Below are 22,331 nucleotides of genomic sequence, written 5' to 3'. Positions count from 1 at the left end.
CCCTGTCTGGTGGCCCCCCACTCATGTGTATGAATGACTGTATGTGAGTATGTATCTGTGTGTAAATGAGTGTGCATGTTTGTGCAGCTCCTGGCACCCCAGTGGACACCCAGTGTGGCCCTGGGAGCTGAACATTTTCTCCACCCCTGGCATACAGTATAAAGAGGAGAAGAAATAGAGGTGCCAACTCAAAATGCAGTTTCTTCTTCTTTTTTGCATGTATCTATCACTTTTAGTGAAGGTAGTTTAAAATATTCTAAAAATATTATAATATGAATAAAAAATAATGCAGTGAAACAGAAGAACGTTTAAACCCCTTGGTCCATGTCCTGAAAGCCCAGGCAAATCAAAGTCTTCACCGGTGCAAGCCAGCCTCTCTGGTGAGTGCGTTCCAGAGCGCCCCGCAACTCCAGAGGCAGTGCCCCAGGTCAGATCGCGCCGGACTCTGTGGAGGATCTTAACGCCTGGGCAGGTTTGTGCAGGAGGAGGTGGCCCTCGAGGTTTTCTGCTCTAAGCTGTTTGGGGCTTTGACAGCTAAAACCAGCAGCTAGGATCGGCCCCAGAAATGGGTTGGGAGCCATGCAACTGTCTCAAGACTGGTGAGACTACTTCCACACGCCTGACAGTGCCTTTGAGTAGCCTGGCTGCTCCATTCTGTATGAATGGTGGCTTCTGGAATGGAAGCGATCTCCCCAAGGGGCTGACACTCTTTGGAATCGACCTTTGGGGGGCAGTCCCCACTCTTCTTTGAGTCCCTCGGCTCCGCTGGACATGCCCCAGAGTCTGGATGCCAACTGCCTAGGCCACCAAGTTCCTCTGTGCTGCTCCGCTCCACTGCTGGTGAGCTGATGGGCAACAAAGAGGGACTGGGAGAAATGGCTGTTCAGAGCCCCTCACAGGTATTGCTGCCACCACATGGCTGTTGCCATGTCTCAGCAGTGGCAGCACCAGATCACGTCTGTGCTGGGGAGGGACCATGTCTCCATCAGAGATCACCTGCTTTGCATGCGGAAGATTCCAGGTTCATTCCCCAACATTTCCGTCTCGGCAGCAAGGCTGGGAAAGACCTGAGACGGTGGAGAGTTGATGATGGCCAGAGCAGAGAGAGAAAGCTGAGGCAGGGGGACCAAAATGGTAGTCCTTTATCTGCTGCAGTTTACTCCTCTTAGCTCGCCATGTGAAACACACTTGTTAGGTCCCAAAAGCATCATCAAGACTCAAGAACGCTGCCTCTGTCTCCTCCTTATGGTCTCGGCTGCAAAAGCTTGAAAGTGCGTTGAGTGCTTGGAGCCGGGAGGAACCCTCTGTTCCACAGCGATTCTTGTGTATCAGAAGAAGGGCAACATTCATGCCACTGTCTGCTTTGTGTGTCTGACACGAGCTTGTAGGAGCGGGGCCATTCTGTACGAAGCAGAGCTGAATCCTGCTGCCTGCATGCATCTCAGGCAAATGAAACATGTTTGTCTCTGTCTTCTTAGTTTGTGTAATGTTATTTTGGGTTTGTGAGTCATAGGGAAAGTCAGGGAGCTGTGCCAGACTCTGAATCCCCCCTTGGTGGCGCCACCCCCAAAGTGACTGGGAATCCCCCACACTCTCTTCACAGACTTCACCAGGCATCGCCCACTGTCCAGCCTGCATTTCCAATCATAAGGAGTGCAGCTTGCTTTTTAAAAAATTAAATGCTGAAATTAATGCCCAGTACAACGTTCTGTCACCTTTCCATGCTTGTCTGGCATTGCAGAATACACTTGCATGATTGCCCGCAAAAGGAAGCGTGGAAAGCTGCAACAGAAAATGCTTCCTCCCCTGTCCCCCCAGTTTGCTTTGTTTTAGGTCTGCTGTCCCCCTTGGTCCCCGTCTCCTGTATCTCTTTCAGACAGGCTTCTTCAGATCATTATTCTGGGAACTCTGGGCTTCCTTGGAGATGCACAGCTCTGCCTATAGCTTTCATCTACTAATCTCAGAGCTCAGATTAGAACTCAGCAGAGGCAGTAAAACTCTTTAGCATGGCTGACGGGAAGATGGGAGTTGTAGGCCAACACATCTGGAGGGTGCCAGAGGTAGGAAGGCGAGGCGGGTGCTGCCTCCTGAGACTGCGCCAAGCCCCTGCACCTCCCCAGCTGCCCAGGGCTCTCTGCGCCATCCGGCAGTCCCTCTCCGAGTCCTCCGCTAACTGAGACTCTTCTAATCGGAGCTGCCAGGGACTGACGTGGCTGTTCTGCCTGCAGAGGAGCCACACGCTCTCCCACTCGTGGGACAAGCAAGCCTCCGCATGCATGGCTCTTTTTCATGCGGTATTTGGCCTGGTTTGTTGCCTGCGATCTTCTTGTCCTTCACTTCCTGCATTGCTCCCTGTTGTCGCATGCACGCACGTGTTCAGCACCCTGCCGATGTCAGGGACAGCACAAGGAAGCCCACTCGGAGTGGGCCACGGCCATGTCCGCGTGGCGTGGGAGAGGCTGCAGTTGGCTTGCTCTTCTCCACTGATAATTTACAGTGATGCGCTCTGGCCCAGCTTTCTCTTCAGCAATCCAGGCTGGCAAGAAGCAGAGAGGAATGTCCACTGACAAGGTAAAGCGTTCTCTCTGGGTGAAGTCCTGAGCAAATGGAAGGCATATAAAGAATGACACACACACACACTCACGCGCCGGGCATGGGAGGTGGCTGGCTGGCTTTGCTGTTTTAGCTCCTCAGTTTCCTTGGTGCAAGTACCGGGCTGTTGTATACACTCGGGGTAAGCACGGTCCTTCTGTAATAGTTTAGACTGCTGTTCCTCCAGGGCGTCTTTTTCACATGATTAATTATCCCGAGACTAACGAGTCCTTTGCTGGCGTCAGTCTCCAGTTTGTTTGAATTGGCGTTTCTCGACCTTCATAAAATTCCCTTCCCTTCCTCCACTTTAAAGACTGTCCACAGCCCCTTGACAGCCCAGGGCCTCACTGGGTGTCCCCACCTGACTCCTCTCTTCTTGTGCCATCTCTAACTCGCCCCCACCACCCCCACTCCTACACCACCTTCCTGGACGCTTGGGGCTAGTGATACCCTGATGGCTTGCACAAAGCGCTTTGCACGTGTTATTTCAATAATCCTTGCAACAGCCATGTAAGGGAAGTCAACACAAAGACAGAGGAGGAGTCATAGAATCATAGAATCATAGAATAGTAGGGTTGGAAGGGGCCTACAAGGCCATCGAGTCCAACCCCCTGCTCAATGCAGGAATCCAAGTCAGAGCATCCCTGACAAATGGCTGTCCAGCCTCGTCTTAAAGGCCTCCAGTGTGGGAGAGCCCACCACCTCCCCAGGTAATTGGTTCCATTGCTGTCCTGGGGAGGTGTCCTGGGGCTAGATGTGGCCAAAACTCCATCTGGCCTAGCACCCTCTTTCCCACAGTGACCAGCCAGGTGATCCCAGGAAGCCCATGAGCAGGGCATGAGGTCATGCCCCCCCACCCCGCTGCTCATCCTCCCCTTACGAAGGTCATCCCTAGGTGAAGGCCTGAGCCTGAGATTGATGTCACCCACTTCTGTCCTGGTTCTGCCCGAGATTTGAGGCAGGTTGCTGAAGGCTGTACAATGAATTTTAATAGCCAGTGATACTCTCTGTTAGCTGCCACAGCACACCAGCCCCTATTGAGGTTGCAGGCACTGCTGCTTACAGGCCACTTCCCAATAAGACCTGCAAGGCTGTATGAGTGCAGATGCCCCCACACTGCAGGCTAGAGCTGTCCATCCGGTTCCGGTCTGATTTACGGGAACTGGGATTGGTTCACAAGGAGCTCCCGTGAAGTGCTTGGACAACTGGATTTCATCCTAGGCAAGGCTGCGGCGCCTGTCAAGCCCAGCCACGCGCTCTCTTGCGAAATTGATTGTGTGGCTTGGCCTCGATTTGCACAGTTGGGGGGGGGGGGCACTACTTGGCTTGGAGTATTCCTGTGCTCTAAAGCCAGCCAGAATGCCTGGGTGTTGGGTTCTTGTCCTGGGTTGTGGAGAAACATTGGAATGGCCGGAATGGACATGGCTTTTGCACAAACGGATTTTAACTCCCTCCAAACCGGCTCGTTCTAAGCCCAGCAAAGTCTTGTCCGCTCCAAGCTTAGACGTCAGAGCAAACCTCCATTAATGCAGGAGGTTCCCCTCCCCCGCCTTCCTTGAGCCCCCCCAAGGGGCATGCCAGCCACCACATGCTGGCCAGGACTGGGCTTGAGCTGGCTTTGCATCCTGCTGTCACTCCTCCTGTCCTTGTGGTCTGGCTGGTACGCCAGGTCCTGCCAAGTGACGTCAGTGGGAGCTCCAGTTCTGCTCTTAGCTTGTTATGTTATTTATATAGTGCAGTCAGCATCCACAGTGTTTTGCAGAGGAACAGAAACTTTAAAAGATAGGCCTCTGCCCCATGGAGCTCACAATCTAGTCCTGTAAGCTCTGCAGGTTTAGAGGAGGGGCTGCGTTGAACTCTGGTGCCACAGAGAAGGCGGGGAGGGGGGAAGATCGAGTGTGACATCAGGATTGTGAAGGTGTGTGGGGTTACGAGCTGAAGCCAGCCAGCCCCCATCTGGTTCCATGAATCCAGTCCTGGAAGGACAAGGATGTTGAGACAGAGTTTCTCCGAGAGCTTGAGAAGACCACACAGCTGTAGAACGTCCTGCACCTCCGTTTGCTTCTCAAGGGCTCGGAATGATTCTCATTCCACTCTCCTTCTGCGAGGCAGGATAAACTGAAAGGTAGTGATTTGTCGGCCCGTGGATGAGCAGGGACCCGAACTCGGGTCTTCCCCATCCAGGGCCAACACTCTGTCCTCTGCGCTAGCTCTGTCCGTTGCTGTAACAAAGGTCTCTGAATCCCAGTGTTCCCCTGTGCTGGGATGCAGGAAATCGCACGCTGTCCTGCTGTCTGTGCATGTTGCTTGTGGTGGCTGCCAGCTGGAACAGACTGGATCAGTCCAGCCTTGACTCCCTTCCTCTGCCTCCAAGCAAGCTCCCAGAGACCCGGCTGGCCCGCGTTTGCGATGAGCAAGGGTTGAGGAATCTGCAGGCCGCCTTGCACATGGCTGAGCTGTTATCTGCTGCCCGCGGCTCAGCTTTGCGCTGCTGGCTGCCTGCGCCCAGAGAAAGACAGCTGGGAAAGCCAGGTGGAGAGGCGAGCTCATGCACTGTCATCACGGCGCCCGACGAAGGCGCAGGAGCCAGAAGGGCTCAGTTCCTGCCCGGGAGCGCTTGCAGTCCATATTTTCGATACTAGGGGCAGGGCGGGGGGAGGAAAGAGAGAGGTCGGGATGAGTGTGAGCAGCACAGCGATGCCTTCTCACGCTGGGGATGGGGAAGTACATGAGCCCATGAAACTTCCTCGGATGAAGTTGGACCACTGGTCCGCCTGGGCCAGCGTTGACTGGCAGTGGCTTTTGAGCCCTGCTTCCTGGGAGCCCTGTAGCTGGACCCAAGTCCTTCTCTAGGGCGGCCACTTCCGCATCGTCAAGAAGGAGGGCAAAGTGGGTGCCTGGATGGAGCACTGGAGCAGAACGCAGGGTAGAGGGTAGGCCAAGAGGCAAGCTGAGGAGGACGCGTGAAGGGAGTGGGTAAAAATGGGGAGCCGGGCAGATAGAGGGAGCATACAGCATTCCCGGGCCACAAGGAGGAAGCCAGAGGAAGGCCAAAGCCTGGCCATTGCTTAGGCCAAGTGCCCAGGAAGCGTTGGTAGCCAGCCCATATCAGGAAGAGCTAAGGGCTGCTTGGGGGCCTGGTGGCGCCATGGTGGGATTTGGCGGAAGGATTCCTCCATTCTGGGCCTTCAGTGGCTCACCAGAGATGGCGGATCCTGACCCTGGAGCCATGCGCCTCTCAGACTGTGGCTGAAGGGCTGAGCTTTCTCTGGCAGGATGTGTGGCTGCCTGCTTGAGCCCATGGCATGATAGCCTTGCTTCCATCAAAGAGGGTTCCTAGCCATCGCTTGGCAATGACTTTTGCTCTGCTTCGAAGGCTTCCGAAAACTGGCCCTCTGCCGGAGGAACCTTTGCTAGGTCTGAGGAAGAGGGTCTTTGAACACAGGCTTAAAGGAGGTGATGTTTGAAGAGGGCGCTTCCCTTTGCACTCCTCCACAAAGCCTTGCTGAGGGAGAGAGGGGCCAGCTGGACATCTGTGGGAGGCCTGAAAGTTTGGAGACAGACCCTTGCTTGTGCACAGAGAGAGAGAGGGAGTGCGTGAAGGGACTGCTGACCAAGGCCGAGTTTGTCACTGAAGCATTCCCTATAAAGCCTCCTCCTTTGATCTCACATTTTCTTCCACCTGTAGGAAGCATCATTATAGTCTCATTTCCAAGAACAATCCCTGACTGCTATCCTCTCCTCCCCGAGCAGGACTCATATTCGAAGGAGGAACTATTGGCTTCAAACCAGGCACTGTCCAGGGGGAAATTCTCCTGCTCAAGTCCTGTTGAAATGAATGGGCATGTGCAGCACCCATTCATGTCAATGGGCCGGCACGGGAGAGCCTCCCACAGGACGGCACCTTTAGTCCAGGGGTGGGCCACTTTGGAAGGTCTGGGGACCACTTTCCACCCCCCGGACTCCCCTTCCCTGCCACGGACCATACTTCTGCCACACTGCTGAATTTGGTGGTGCCTTGGCAGCAAAAATAAAATTAAAACGTTGTTGGATTCTGATTTGTCCTTAAAGCTCTGCGACGGTTTGCTGCCGGAACTCAGTGGCAACCCGCCTTTTTTGGTAGCGTGGCAGCAGCAGGGGCCGCACAAGAGGACAAGGGGCTGCGTGTGGGGAGGGGCCAGAGGGTGGGCGGCAGCACGGTTGGCATGGCGAACGAAAGCCTTCCTCGGTCCTGAGCAAGAGGTGTCTGAGGCGTGGCCTTGAGAATGCTAAAAGGCTGCTCCCTTGCCTTTTCACCAGATGAGGGATGCAGCACCTCAGGGGTGCTCCAACCCTTTCCCCTAATTTTCAGCTGTTGTTAGAAAAGGAAGTCTCTAGTCCCTTTTACTGGTGGAGATACAAGGAAATGTGGGCAGGTAGAATTCTACCCAAGGGCTTCTTAAGAAGGAAATTTGTTCCCATCTTCCTGTATTCTGGATAGGATAATGGATAAGCACTAGGCATTTATTTTCAATTTTTAAAACAATATATTTTAGTAATATTTGATACAATTAAATAACTTTACGGCTTCAGTGCTATACATCCTTACCTGGGTGTACGTCCCATTGAACTCAATGGGGCTTACTTCTGAGCAGACATGTATAGGATTGCATTGTAAATGTATGATGCTGCCTGTATCTAAGTTCTGGTGTTCTGAAGTGGTTCTTCTCCTCACCACACCATTTCTGGCTATGGGCCTGGTCCAGTCTCACAGATGCTTGCTGAACAGGCAGAGAACTCCTAACGTGGCTATTGTGTTAAAATGGTTAGTGCTGTTTGGAAAGAGCAATTTTTGTTTTTTATTCACACCCCTTTCAGTTGGCACGAAAAGGAATCAAGACTTCCAGGAAATGTTGTAGCACTGACTTTTAAAAAGAAATTGGCAAGTGATGATCCCATAATATGGGTTAATTGCTTCTGGTATTTTGAAAATACAGTGATGAAGCGTAGCTGAGGAAGGCAGTCCTCGAATTGGTTGCCATGCGTGGAACAAACTTCTGAAACGTTGCACTTGATGGAGGGGTTTTTCCTGTCTTAATGCTGTGCATCCAGCAGGCATCTGCAGTTGTTGCACCTCTCTGTGGTGGGTGACCTTGGAGAGAGAAAAGTGCAGTCCTGTCTCAGAGTTCATTAGCACATTAGTCATCCTGAAACTCTTAAAGTCACTTCAGATCCCTGATATTAGCGTCTGAGTCTCCAATTAATTCCCCCCCCCCCTTGAACTTTATGGTTAGAATATAGTCCCCGGCGGCACTGGTCGCCATCCCAGAAGCCAGTGATGACCGTAGAGCTTGACTCTCCGTGCTTTTGCTACGTGTGGGATCAGTTCAGATGTCGCTGCTCCAGACGTCGCTGAGGGAAGCGTAACGGTTGTTTGGCGTGATGTCCAAATCGACAAAGCCTGGCTTGTGATCGGTCAGCCCGCTGGAATCAGATATCATGGGTTGGAGTGAATTTGCACACAATGATTTGTGCTAGTCCGAAGTGACAACCTGGAATGACTCACTGGCACCACTCTTCCTCCAGAGTGGCTCCACCTAGTGGCAGGAAGGCTGAGCAGATGGAAAATGAAGACAGACGCGCCTGTTCCATGTTTGGAAGCTCAGCACGTGGTCTGGGTTCTAAAGACGATGGTTTCTGCACGCTGTGATTTGGCACGGTGTCTGATCTGGCCCTCTTGACAGAAAAAAGATTGCTATCTCAAAATGGCAGGATAAACACTTCCTGTAATGCTGCGGACGGAGGACCTTATAACGCATTCAGCATTTGAACCAGTGGCATATAGGGGCCACCTTCAAATAATGGATACTTATTTGGATATCTAGTCCACTTTTGTTGAAGCCTGTGTATAATTGCTAGGAAGTTGTATTTTCATATATATGCCTTTCATATGTATTCATTGCTATGGATACGTACAAATAGGCATATTAAAAAAGCTCGAAAAAAGAACAAAGAACAAAATGACGTCTGACCTGAGCCATAGAGAGGCAGGACATCTCTCAGGAGTCTCTGGGAATGTCCGCACCTTCCTTCCGATTACCTGCTCAGCCCATCACCATGAAAGGGGCTTGTGCTCACTGTGGCCATACTGTTTCTTTTCTGCTTCCTCTCCAGTGAGGTTTCGCTCCATGTCTGGACCTCTTCTGGTTGTGCTTTCAGACCAGGGATGGACAGTTTCACTTTTGCCAACATTTGGATTTTTCATATCAAGTACTTTCCGTCCTGTTTAGGGAGAAATGTGTACATTTTTGTAAGTGCTAATAAAAAAATAAACCGAGCCAAATTCTCACCCGTCCCTGTTTCAGACCTTAAGAAAGAAAGGTTTTAACGGTTGTGACAGTCCGGAGCCTGATGGGGACGACTCCATCGACCAGAGCCCACTGATGGAAGACAAATACCGCAAAGCCAGCGAAGAGCTCGACGTCCTCTTCAAGCGCTACGGTGTAAGTAGCCGCTTCAGGCCAGAGGTCCTTCACTCTCTCTCTCTTTTTCTTTTCTCCCCCCTCCCCATTTTTGTTTGTGTGTTTGATTGACCCATCCCCCCCAAACAACCCCCCTCCCACACCTTCCTCCGGCCACATAACAGGCGCTGAACAAGAAGCATAGAGAGTGTGAGAGCCCTGACGGGGAGGACGTGTTCACGTTGACGCCTCAGACGGAAGAGAAATATAAAAAGATTGATGAGGAGTTTGATAAAATGATGCAGACTTACAGGCTCGCAGTGAGTAACAGCTGCTGGGCCTGCCGACCCCCTCCTCCGTGGTTAGGGTTGCCAACCTGCCCAATGTTTTTTAATAAGAATATTAGGAATAATAGAATTAAAGCGTGCGATGTTGCATTAGGCACCGGTCAAGCCATTTATCCTGGATGTTGCTGGCCTGGCCAGAATATCTTACTTGTAACCAGTTGGTAGAACAGAAGGCGGGGGGGGGGGGGGTTGCGTTTGGGTTTTTTTAAGGGTTTTCTTTCTTTATATTTTTCAAAAAACAGAAACATCAAAAGATGACACCCTTCCAGGGAAATGTTGTACACATATTCAGAGGCATGCTGTCCTGCCCTTAATACCTTTAAAAAGCTGCTTCCCACCAGAAGCAGAAAGTACTCTGTGCTTGCTTAGAGGCACTGGGTACATGGGCTCTTGTTGATGCTGTTTTTTAAAAATAGCCGGCTCCCTTCACAAAGAAAAGGCACACGGCACAAGCCCAGATGCCAGAATTCTTTGAAAGTGAAAGTTGGCAGCCCTACCCATGAGGGAAAAATAGTATGGAGGGGGGAATTTTGCATGGTTTGGCTTTCACGGAGCCTCAGCTAATTTGCACCCCTAAGGCGAAAGTTATGAGATGTCCCTCTGACATTTGGAAGGCAGCGTGAGCCCAGTTGCTAAGGAGCGGAGTGGCAAAAGTGTGGCGCTTAGTTGCAGCTGGGCCTTGCTAGGACACCCTGGGAGCTTGTGTGGAAGTGGACCCTTGGAAAGTCTTCTGGGCCAGTTTCTGAAATGTAGGCCTCAGCCTGACCTTTCTTCCCCATCCTCTCAGGATCGGAGAGGGATGAGGGCATTAATTTTATTTTAAGCACTTCTATTTAGTTTAAAGTTCTCTTCCGCTAGAGGATCCCAAAGCAGTTAACAGCACAGAGATGCAGACGATCATGCCAATAACAAACAGCATGGATAAAATATTATTGGAGTAATATAATAATATTGGCTAGAACCTGTTGTTTTATGAGTAGACCTGTTTCCGGTGGATATGGGAGAAAAAAGTTTAAGCTTCTCTGGGTCTTAAAAAAATGTTTTTGCTTTCATTGGCGATAGACGTAAAGCTTCCCATTTTAAGGAAAAGGTGCTCAGGTTCAGAGGCACTGTGTCTTGGGGTTATTTAAAAAAGAAGCCATTGAAATCCAGCAGGTCCAGCACCAATAGCTGGGCAATGCTGGCATCTATAGGAGACCGGCAGAAGACTAATATTGTGGGGCGGTGCGAGATTAATAATAAAAATCCATATATTAAAGGATTTTACACTCATTACTGGGTGATTCTTTGATATATACATGTTGCTAGCCTAGTATATCAAATAGTCGCCCTGCAGAAGTAAGAACGCAGTGCTGATAATGATATGCAGTCACAATAAAACAGCATTAAAAAGATCTGAAATAAGACACTGCAAACCATCCAGAGTTAAATAAGCGCATTTACGTCCCCTTGGTTTCGGAAGGAGACAGCTGAGCATGCACTTCTCAGGAGAACTAACCCCAACCCTTCGCCAGACTAACTATTAATCAGAAGCTGCTCCTGAATGGAGCTCTCACATTCTAAATATTGTAATTTGCTTTGCTGGCGGTGAGGCTGAATGTATCCCTGGCTGATGCAATGAATGCCCCACGCTCCCAAGAAACCAGCCAGGGGCTGCCTCTTGGGAGCAGTCAGCACCTCCTTGAGCAGATTGGGTCTGGCTTCTGGGTGGTTCTGGAAGGAGTCGGGTCAGGTGGTGGTTCCATAACAGAGCGACTTCTGAACATGAGAACATTAAACTGCCTTCAACAGACTGAGAACCCTTGGTCCCTCTAGCCAAAACCAGCCTTCCCTGATGGCTGTCCAGGGTCTTTCCCCAGCTCTGCTACCCACAATCCTTTTTCTATGGGAGGTGGCAGGAATTCACCTTGGGAACCTGGGCAGGCAAGGCATGTCCTCTACTGCTGAGCTACGGACCTTCTCCCCCCCCCGTACCCTCCCCCCGAGCAGGCCCAAGCAGGGGGCCGCAATCCTGTTACCATGAGGGGAAAATGGAGGCTCCGTAAGTTATGGAAACCTATTTCCCTGTGCCTGTGCCCCTGTTTTGTCCAAATCTTTTGAGAGTTGCTCGAGTCCATCACAGACAGAACAAAAGCATTCTGAGCAGCAAGTCGCTGCCCCCCAGACTTCCTCTAGAGCAGAGTGAGGGTGCAGCTGTGCAAGTGGTTGGTTGGTTTCTTTAAAGCGGGGGTGGCAGCTTCCGAAGGCCCAAGGGCCATTTTCGCCCCCACCACCCCTGCCAGGGCATTCTGCAGGGCGCCTTCCCCGCAAAAAAGGGGCGAGGCCCCAAGGCACCGCTTCGCTGCCAACGTTTGGCAACAAACCACTACAGAGTGCCCAGTGGTTGCATTTAGCTTGTTTTCAAGCGAAGCGTAACCCGTCTGCTGTGGCGACAGAGCACCAAACGGGCCGATTTAGTTTACAGACAAGCTACATTTGGCTGTTTGGGTGCCCTGTAGCTGCTACGGGCACCATTTTTAAAAACTGGCTTACATTTGGGGGAGGAAACCAGGGGGCGGGGGGGCAGAATAGGGGTGGCGGGGCCTGTGTGTTGCCTACCCCTGCTTTAAAGCATCTTTACCGCGCTCTTTGGCAAAAAAGGCTCCCAGAATGGCTTCCAAAGATCAGTAGCATGACAGTCACAGAATCATAGAACCGTGGGGCTGGATGGGGCCCGCAAGGCCATCGCGTCCAGCCCCCTGCTCCGCGCAGGAATCCCAGTCAGAGCGTCCCTGGCAGGTGGCTGTCCAGCCGCGTCTTGAAGGCCTCCAGTGCGGGGGAGCCCACTGCCTCCCTAGGGAATCGGTCCCATTGCCATATTGTTCTATCAGTCAGGAAGCTTCTCCTGATGTTCAGCCGGAACCTGGCTTCCTGTCACTGGAGCCCATTGTTCCGTGTCCTGCGCTCTGGGAGGATCGAGGAGAGGTCCTGGCCTTCCTCTCTGTGACAGCCTTCCAAGTCCTTGAAGAGCGCTATCCTATCTCCCCTCAGTCTTCTCCTCTCAAGGCTAAACGTGCCCAGTTCTTTCAGTCTCTCCTCATAGGGCTTTGTTTCCAGTCCCCTCATCATCAGTCTCTGCTGTCAGGCTTACAGTCTAAAAGACATGTCACACAAGGGAAAGGGATGGGGAGGGGGGAGGAAAAAAGCAGGCTCGGGTGCCAGTTCTCAAAAGCACCATTCTTATAACGACAAGCTTGGGTGGAAGCAGTTCAGCTAGCCTGATGGAATGGCTGCCTCTGCTGGCCGTTGAAGGAGGGCCGAAGGGGTCTCTCAGCAGAGATGAGAGTAGCCCTGATTTTCTCCCTCTGCTCTGCAGTCTGTTAGAATAGCTGCTGCTAAGGGGCAGTCAAACTAGGATGTGTAGTTTCCTGTGGACAGGGAAGCAAACATCTCGGTGTGATATGTGTTCCAGAACTACCGCTCCTAGGGCCCTTGCACCTCACGTGAAACCCGTATCTAGCAGCTATGTCGTCTTCCATTTTCATTCAGGACCACAGCATAGGGGCTTTAACCCTTCCCTCCCTGCACACCGTAGGCCTAATCAGGGACGCTGCACCTACTGTAGAGTAAAAATCAGAACTACGTAGCTGCTAGATACAGATCTTAAGTAATGTCTGTTTTGTCCCTAGAGTTACTTGCCTTTAGGCAAGTGGGAGGAACAGAGCATTGTAATGACCAGGGACACAGTTTCCAGGGTGGTGAGGAGTGGTCCTGCTGGTAGGATTTACAGGCACAAAATGTATGTAATTGTCTAGTTCACACCACGTCTGGCTGCGAATATAGATCTCGCTCCATGTATGGATGGGGTGGGGCTGTGACGCGTGTGTGGGAGGGGGCCCAGGGTACAAGTCTGTACTGCAGCCCCCCAAAACAATACTCAGCCCTGCCCCAGAGACCCGTGGCTCCTTTTTCGCATGGTCAGGGGCTGTTATCTCAGGGTAGCGATCCTGCAACACATAGAAGCCCTGTCTCTTTGCAGTCGTGCAGCGAAACAGCCTCCTTCCTCAATCTCCACTTCTCCGTTCCCCCTGTGGTTTTCCCTTCCCGTGTTTTGCTCTTTCCTTTGACTTCAGTGGAATTGGGCCAATTTATACTATCTATGGAGACGGCCCCGATTCCCTTCAATGACATTAAGCCTGTTTTCCGCTCCCCGGGATTCCGGTGGGGTGGGGGGAGAAAATGAGCACGTTGGTTTCATGGAACTGGCCCCCAAGGGACAATCGGTCCGAGCCAGTGTTCTGGTTCCTGGGAGATGAAGAGCTTCTTGATCCTTGGGGCTCAAATGCTGCTCGTGTTCTTGCCGTGGTCTCGCTTCTCCCTTTTAACCTTCTGCTTTGATGCTTGGATCCATTTTCTGCTTGCTTGCTCTGGGCTCTTTTAAAGCAGCCAAGAGCACCTCTTAACAAGAGGAGGCAAAACGGCTGGCAGCCAAGCTTTGACGGTGCCCAGATGGCCGTGCTTGTTCTCTGCCTGAAGTGTGTGTGGGGGGTGCGGGCGGGGAGGGCACACAATTCCTGTCAGCAGCACCATCATCAGAAGGGAATGAGTGGGATGACAGGTTAGCATCTCAACTCCTAGCCAACCACATCGTGGCCACATCTTCTGTGTCTCTTGAGGCCTAATTCTCACGGAGTTGGCCGAGCTGCGTCTGGGCTGAGCTGTTTTGGGGAGCAGGTGGGGGGCTGTCACACTTGAGAGCCCCCACCCCATGCAGCAGTGTTCTTTGCGTATAGGAGACCAGCATGTAAGGCCAAAGGGCTCCAGCTTCCGAGTGCTGCATCTTGGGAGTCCTCTGGAAGGTGCCCCAGTCTCTCTGGGGTCCTCGGGGAGGGGGTGCTTCATTGGGATTCTCCCAACACAACTTTGTAGCTCAGTTTGTCTCGCTCCTGCTCTTGTTTGCAACCTGTTTTTCTTTTCATTCGAACGGGAAAAGTGAAAATTTTTGTACACATTTTTCAACAGTGTGCAGTTCCCCCACTGACTAAAACATGAAAGTGTGTATTTTTTTAAAAATGTACATTTTAAAGTGTGCATTTTTGTTTTCAAACGTGATCATAAATTCAGCAATTTGCAATTTCCCCCTGAAATAATTTGCTCCCATTTGAGATTGCAAGTGGGGCAAGTTCAAATGGTTTGCGAACTGAAACAAAATACCCATACATCCCTAAGAGAGACCCACGACATCTCCTTGTTTCTGCCCTTCCTCTTCCTCCCCCAACATTCCCATTCCTTGTGGATTATCACCTGATCATGGCAGGCTGTGCAGTGTCTCCCCACCCCCCTTGCCTGAAAGAACACCTAGTGTCTGCCCACCCTCCAGCCAGGCAATTCTTCCCCTCCATCCCCCACTTCTCCATTATGGGGGGAGAAAATATAAAGTTAGTGCTGGGTATGCACTCTTTCATAAGCGTAAATCTCAAGGAAAAGCCCAGGAGGGTTGATGTCTGCAGAGATCTTGGAAGAAAAGGAGGGAAGGCACCAGTACAGTAGAGAGAAGAACCTTTCAGATGAAGTGAATTATGATTTATTCACCCAACACAGTTCAGTTTATTTAATATTTGCATTCATGGGACGCCATAAATATGAGTAAGTCATTTAAAATAAAACAGTAATACAATAAATTCTAACAAAAAATTAAAAGCACAACTTAAAACTAACAGATAATACACAAGTCAACAGGATAAAATGCAGTACGTAAGAACTAAAGCCAGCCAATGGATACAAGGGCTAAAACCACCAAAATGTCACAAGGATTATAGTTGTGGGGGATCATTTTGTGACACAGCACTTCTTAAAACGTGCCCAGAACTGGACACAGTACTCCAGGTGTGGACTGACCAGCACGGAATAGAATGGAACGATTGCTGCTCGTGACCTGGACTTGGTGCATTTGCTCATTAAGCTTAAGGGCATCTCTACACCAGCCTAAAATCCTGCATTTGAAACGGGGCTTTCTGCTTCCATTTTAAATGCCGGATCACAATTGACTTCCTTTACATGTGCTTCCTCCCCGCCCTGCCTTTCTCCCCATATCTGAGTCTCCCATTCTCTTTCATGGATCTCGCTCCTCTTCTTGCCGCTTTTCCTCTTTTCACGGAGGGAACTGAAGGAGAACACAACAGGGGTAATTTGATAGCTCACGATCTGTGACCTGTTTAAAATAGACCCTGGAGGGTCACGGCATCATGTAAAGAGTCCGCAAACTTCCATGAGGAAGCCATCTCAATCGCAGGATAACAGCTCCGTGTGAAGAAAGCCTCACTATAACCTTCGAATCCTCTCCCACATTCAGGCCCCTCCCACCTGTCACTCACCTTTCGCCCTAAGATTGTATTCGCTTTTTAAGCAGCTGCCTCACACTGCTGAGTCATGGTCAGTTTGTGATCCACTAAGACCTAGGTCCTTTGTATAATGTGCTGCTGCCAAGTCAGGTGTTCCCCACCCTGTGCTAGTGCCTTTGATTTGGGGGATGGATACCTAAAAGTGCTATTTTATATTCATCTCGGTTGAATTCCATCTTGCTGGTTTGGGCCCAGTCTTCCCGCCTGCTCAGATCCTTTTGAATCTTGACCCTGTCTTCTGTAGTGCTGGCTCCCCGCCCCAGCTCTGTGCTGTCTGCAGATTCGATGGCCGTCCCCTCTGCACCCTCATCCGGGCCATTTACAAAAACATTGAGCACACCAGGGCCAAGGACAGAGACCTGCGGCCCGCCGCTCGAGGCCTCCCCCCAGGGTGAGGCAGAGCCAGGAAGGAGCGCTGGCTGCATGCAGCGCTCAACCAGCTGTGGATCCACCTGATATCACATCCAGCCCACATGTTGCCACCTTGTCAGCAAGGATAGCATGGGAGGCTGTGTCAAGCGCTTTGCTGAAACCACGGTATGCTATGTTCACGGCACTCCCATGATCTATTAAGCTACTAACTCTAACAAAAAAAGAGATAAGGTTGGTCTGTCATGACTTATTTTTGATCAACTCATGCTGACTGCTGGTAATCAAAAGTTACTGGAATGTGTTGGGTGAATAAGTGATTATTTACTGTACCTGAGAGATTCTCTCTTCTTGTTACTGGAATTGCCCAGGAACAGTGGCTGCCCATGAAAAGCATCAAAATTGAAAGCATTGGCTCCCGTGTGTACTCACGAAGTTGTGACTGACTGCTGCTTGGCAAATCTAACTGCAAGCCCCTCCTATCAGTTTCCTACTTTTAACATGCTCTGCTTCTCCCCCCCCCCCCCCCATTCCTCAGTCTGCAGTTCCAGCTCCAAATTTTGCCATGCCCGTTACGGTTCCAGTGACCAACCAGAACACCCTGCAGTTCAGCAACCCGGGAGGCTCCCTAGTGACCCAGTCTCTGGTGACGTCCTCCTTGACTGACCCACGGCTCCTGTCACCACAGCAACCAGCCCTCCAGCGGAACACAGTTTCTCCAGGTCTCCCACAGAGACCAGCCAGTGCAGGTAGTTCTGTTGTTCTTAAAAAAAATAAAAAATAATAAAGTAAAAATGACAGTTTGCATCCCCCAAAGGAAAAAAAACAAACAATGTAAGAAGAAGGGTCTTATTACTTGCAGGCAAATTGAACAGGAAAGATCCTCAAGCATAGGAACAATATTGAAAGGCATAAACAACGGACCAGTTAAAAAGCCGCTTTGACAGGAGGTTGCGTGAGATGGGATTAATTTTCAGTATGAGAGATAAAAGGGGGTGCCCCTCCACTTGAAAAGCATCAAGTTCAGCCAGTGCTTTTACGCAGGGGAATTCCCCACCCCATAGTTTGCCCAGCCTCACAGCCCTCCAATACCGAAGAGTTACATTTTCCGAGTGTCCTAGACTTTTTTTTTTTTTGATGACAACTGTTTCTGTGGTGAAAGGAATACATAATATTTATTTATTTATTTATGCCATTGGCATGCATGGTGATTTACAGAGTATAGGAGGACAGGTCCCTGCCCCAAGGGGCTTGCAGTCGAAAACTGGGGAAACAACAGAGGAAGGAGAGGGGAGTGGAGGCTGGAGTAAGCAAGGGAAGAATGTGGCTAAGCTGCAAAACTGAGGCTGAATTCCAGTAGGACAACAGAACTAGGGGGTTATTTTGTTTTCAATTGTCCCCATTCCTCATCTGGAGGCCCGCATACATTTACAATTTGCTTTTTTTTGGTTTGTTTTTGTATGTATATGTTTGGTAAAATGTCTTCTTGGTCCATTCCCCCTTCACTCACACAAACTCCCTCATTCACACACCAACTTGTAATCCACATATAAGCACACTACTGTTCATGTACCACTCTCCTAAGACATTTTTTCACACACCATTAACTAACATTTCAAAGTCTGAACAATTGGAATGTTCATAAACATTCCGTAATACTTCAATGCATTGGGTGGGATTCTGCACACTGAAGCCAGGGCTCTTACAGACAACAGCTTAGTTTTGTGAACCTCCTGGAGAGCTTTGGCTATTGGGTGGTATAGAAATGCAGTATTAAAATAAATAAACAAACAAACAAACAAACAAACAAATAGCTGTGGAAGTTTTCACCTTCTTTTGTTGAGTTTATCTGATGGAGGAAAAGTGGCAAAACCACTATCCCCCACTCCCCAGCAAATCAGCATGTTTCGTGTTTAAATGTTATAAGCTATCCATCTCTTTCTCTTTAATCATAGTCAATGATCTAAAAGATTATCCAAAGCTAGTTTCACAAATAGAAGAGTTTGACCCTTCTGCAAATGCAGGACTTTGCCTCTTCCCTTATACTGAAAAGGCTCAGGCCCCTGGCTTGTAAGGTGGTTACTTCCACACCACTCGGAAATCAGTATCTCCATCTCCCCACAGACAGGATTCACACGATCGTGCCTTGGTTGACAAGCCACAGTGGTTTGTTAGCCTCACAGCACATGCTGGATGGATTTCCCTAATTGCCCTCGTTGGGGCAGCTTGCTCTGTCATCCAGATCTGGGTGGCATGGCTTGTTTGAGGGGGCAGCAATCTTCAAATAAATCATGGGCTGTTGTTGGGTTATTTAGGGGTTGCTGCCCCTCCACTAACAGGCCATGCCGCCCAGCTTTGGGCAACACAGGCCATGCCAGTGAGGGTAATTAGGGAAATTTAGCTAGCACACAGGGCAGGGCAAATAAGCCACCATGGCCTATTTTCCTCTTTACAGTTGTGCAAACCAACCCATACGCCAGGTTCGCACGATCACCAGGGAAAACAATGCAGGATGGGTGGCTTCCCCTGCCCCCGCATCCACCCAGCATTCGCTTAATTACTCGGGCCGCATCATGGGTTGCTATGCTGTCCGATCCCAGTGCACAGTGGAGGCGGCTTCTAACCCACCAGGCTTTGTATAGGGGTTTGAGGATGGGTTAGAGGCCACCCCCGTTGCGCTGCGTGCCGGGTTTGGACGACAGGGCGATTCGCGATACGGTGCAGATAATTAAGCAAACGCCAGGCATGTGCGCAGCACACACAGGGCGGGGGAAACAACCCATTCTGCGTCGTTTCCCCCTGCAGTTGTGCGAACTCGGGCATGGTCTTCCCAAGGCAAGCCCCCTCTAATCCCCAGTTGACAGGTAGAAACGATGCTTCAGAGGCAGAGACTTTCCCAGGCAGACCAGATACACTAACAAGAGGAACATGAAGTGCAGGACTGTACCACATCGGACAAGTGACATATTTGAATTCTAATTTCCTTTGCCAATTGCTTCTTCATAGGGGCAATGCTCGGAGGAGACCTCAGCAACACAAATGGTGCCTGCCCAAGCCCTGTTGGTGAGTAGACATAAATGGAGGCGAGTTTTTCTGGAAGGCAGGCCTTGAGATTTGCCATGGACGAGCTCAGTGGTCTGTATGTAGGCCTTCTTCAAAGTTTCGGAACAGCCTTCCTTTTATGAGTCGTGCTGTGGACGTCGGGAGCCCAGCCGCTTCACACCGGGTGTCAGGAAACACCCCACCCAAGGGAGGGTCTGGTTGGAAATGGGGATCCCAGCTAGAGGGAGCTGGGAGCCGTGCTGTGATTTTAGCTCAGGAGGTCTTTATGAGCTGCGTCCCGGATACGGCAGACATCTTGACTGAGGGAGCAGGCCGAGTGTTCAACTCTTGTGCTGTGGCATCGTGGAGCAGGGCTCGCAGGGCCGAAGTACTGCGGGGGGGGGGGGTAGTAGTGGTGATGGTGACATCATCTGCCACCCCCCTCGGACTTCCCTGTCCTCTCTGGCTTTAGCAATCCTCACAGTAGGGCGACCCAGAAAGGGGCTCCAGATTTCCAGGGGCCCAGGCACAACTTCAGTGCAGCTACCTTTGCTCAAAGGGATCTGGGGAGAGTGATTAGCAACTCCATGCAGAGAACAACAGTGTGGCGATCTGCAGAGCATCCCGTGCTGGTCGGGCTGGCTGAGTCCGAGTGGTGCGGCACTGTCTGAGAGCGCTCTGAATCTCAGCGGGGTGGGTGACCTTGTGCTTGGGGAGGCGGCCCCTCAGCTCCCTGAGCTGGGCGGGCTCTTTTGGTTTCCTCCCATGCTGAGGACTGAAAATGCTGCTGGAGATTCAGGCTTCTTAGCGGCAGTCTCTAGGAGGCAGCTGTCCATGCACCTGACACGTGTCTGAAGTTCAGAAATGGGCCAGCGGGGCCTGGTAAGCCAAAGAATGGCTGCTTTTGGGCACTGCAGCTTCTTATCGGGAAGCACATTTGCTCCGGCCTTCCATGGTTTCAGCCAATGAGCGCAAAGGCCCTGAGATGGCTGATAAGCCCTTGAGCACTGGGGGCTTGGCACTTGTTCTGTCTTCTAAAAGAATAGTCAAATTATTTAATACATCTAATGTTAAACCTGTGAAGACCTCGTGTTAAGACACACACCCCCGCCCCAGCTTTGGACTGCCCCTTCCCATCATGTCTGGCTCAATGCTGCTGAGGCGGCTGTTGGGTGAGCAGATGCAGAAGGGGCCATCAGGCTCCCGACCCTGTCACAGGTGGTGCCGAAGGAAGGATTTCCAGAACAGAAAGAGCCCCATGGATCCATTGGAGACATTCCGTATTGGGGACAATCAGATGATACCTTTGTAAGGGTGAACTGCAGTTTGCAAGATAACGTGCTAGCTTTTGAACTCGCTCTTCCACAGGTTGGATATGAAGCATAAGCAAAGAAGCGGTTTATAAAAATCAGCCGGTGGAGGTGGGGGTAGAAAATGGTGTCGCCGGGCACAGGTGGAAGCCCCAGAATGTGCACAGCTAAATATGTGTGTGTGGATGGATTGTGGCTGCAACACTGAGGTGATTAATTGATTAAATTAGGGTGCAATCCTATACATTTTGAGACAGAAGAATTCTTACTACTCCCAGCATCCTCCAACCAGCCATGCTGGCTGGGGCATGCTGGGAAGTGCAGGACTTTTTTCTGTCCAGACATGCATAGGATTGCACCCTTAACAGATTGAGGGTGCAATCCTATGCACATTACATACGTTGAACTTAGCAGGACATACTTCCAAGTAAACATGCTTAGGACTGCACTGTAAAAAAACATCTTGATTGACTAAAAAGACAGCAGTTTGGGGGTTTCTTTAGTTGAGTTTAATAGAAGTTCATATAAAATTGCAGATGCCTCTAAGTACATCTTAGAGGCTTTCTCGCTGGTGTGTTTGAGAAGGGGGTCAGACTTCTTCTTGGATGGGCGCCCACTACAACAGATCTGTGCACCATCTAAAAATGAAGAGAATGTGCATGGTGTGTGTGTGTAGAGTTGTAGAGATATTTTCCCCTTTTGTAAATTTATGTAGAGTATTCACCCGTACAGTTAATCAGCTAAGGTTTTTTTTAATTGCATGATGTATTTTTTATAAACAGAATCTATTAAGTACACAAGCTGACTTACATCCCCCCCAAATAATCAGCAAATAAAAGCAAATGAAAACAATGAATACAAGATATTTCCATTTAAAAACAATAAAGCTCCAGTTTAAAAACATGGCAAAGAAACAATCGCATCACAAATGGTTAGGAAAAGGTCTCTGAAAAACTTATCTTCAAGGCTGACATAATCACCCTCTTCAAAAAAAACAAAACAAAAACACCTCCCCTTAGAGGGAGGTGGGGGTGGAACCCTCATTGTAGGACTAAAACTGGCGGGTTCCAGGGAAGCAGGTTTTTCTGCCCTGGTTTTAATTAGAGGCTGCGCTGCGCTGCAGATCACTTATTTGTCCTTGTCAGTTTTAAAACCAGCCCTTGTTTTAAAACCCTTGTTAAAATGACAACAGTTCTGGGTTGCTTCAGAAATGTTGCCTGAATCCTTTTTAAATTACTCTTTGTTTTGTTTAATTACTGGATGGCAACGGGCGGAGATGGTTCTAATTGACTATTGAGACATCCTGGCCTTTAGATTAAATGTTAGAGTAGTCATGCCTCTTTTAATGTTAATAATTGCATGGAAGAGAGAATTTCAGAGGGTTCAGTTTTTCCCGCTTTGGCGGCACCGTGATGTGACAAGCTGCATAGCCACGCTAGTACTGTCTCTTTCCACTACTGTTACAGGAGACCTGGGAGCTCCCCCCTTGATTGCATCTAGGCAGCCTACTTAGGGCTCACAGGGGAAAGATTGAGGGATGGAGGGAGAGAGATTTGCGGACACGCAATCCGGGCTGCCTAAGGCCTGCTGCCTGGATCAGAAAGGAGGGCTAACAGCCAGAACTGATGGAGGCTTTGCACTGGCCAGTGGTGGTGGAGGCCGCAGTTGTGGGTGCCTTCCATCAGCCTCGCCTATCATGTGAGCTTGGGAAGGGAGGACCGGAACTGCGATCTGATGGAAGGCCTGATCCCCAAAGCGGGGCAGTGATGGCTATTTACGTCAGGGCTCCAGTGTTGAATTGGTCTTAAAACCAGATCATTTAAAAAGGCGCCCCGACTGATCGGACAGCAG

The 22,331-nt window shown here is 50.3% G+C and overlaps 1 protein-coding gene across 5 annotated transcripts in view; it reads left to right on the top strand.

Annotated features, from left to right (window-relative positions):
• The window catches only part of MEF2D (myocyte enhancer factor 2D), a 155,959-nt gene that overhangs the window by 109,266 nt on the left and 24,362 nt on the right, over positions 1-22,331 (top strand). For 3 of the 5 annotated variants that reach the window (XM_084824321.1, XM_084824322.1, XM_084824324.1), the window contains 3 exons: positions 8,937-9,074; positions 16,667-16,877; positions 19,135-19,191. In XM_084824321.1, coding sequence (XP_084680447.1) covers positions 8,937-9,074; positions 16,667-16,877; positions 19,135-19,191 — 406 coding nt within the window. Of the gene's footprint in view, positions 1-8,936; positions 9,075-9,217; positions 9,353-16,666; positions 16,878-19,134; positions 19,192-22,331 lie in introns of all 5 variants that reach the window. The other 2 variants (XM_084824326.1, XM_084824325.1) reach the window with 2 other exon arrangements.

This window comes from Heloderma suspectum, chromosome 17, assembly GCF_057233095.1.
Source record: "Heloderma suspectum isolate Gila_16-S chromosome 17, 16-S_ref, whole genome shotgun sequence".
In the NCBI taxonomy this organism is placed as follows: Eukaryota; Metazoa; Chordata; class Lepidosauria; order Squamata; family Helodermatidae; genus Heloderma; species Heloderma suspectum.
Note: the sequence above shows the minus strand (reverse complement) of the source record. Positions and strands in the feature narration are given on the sequence as shown.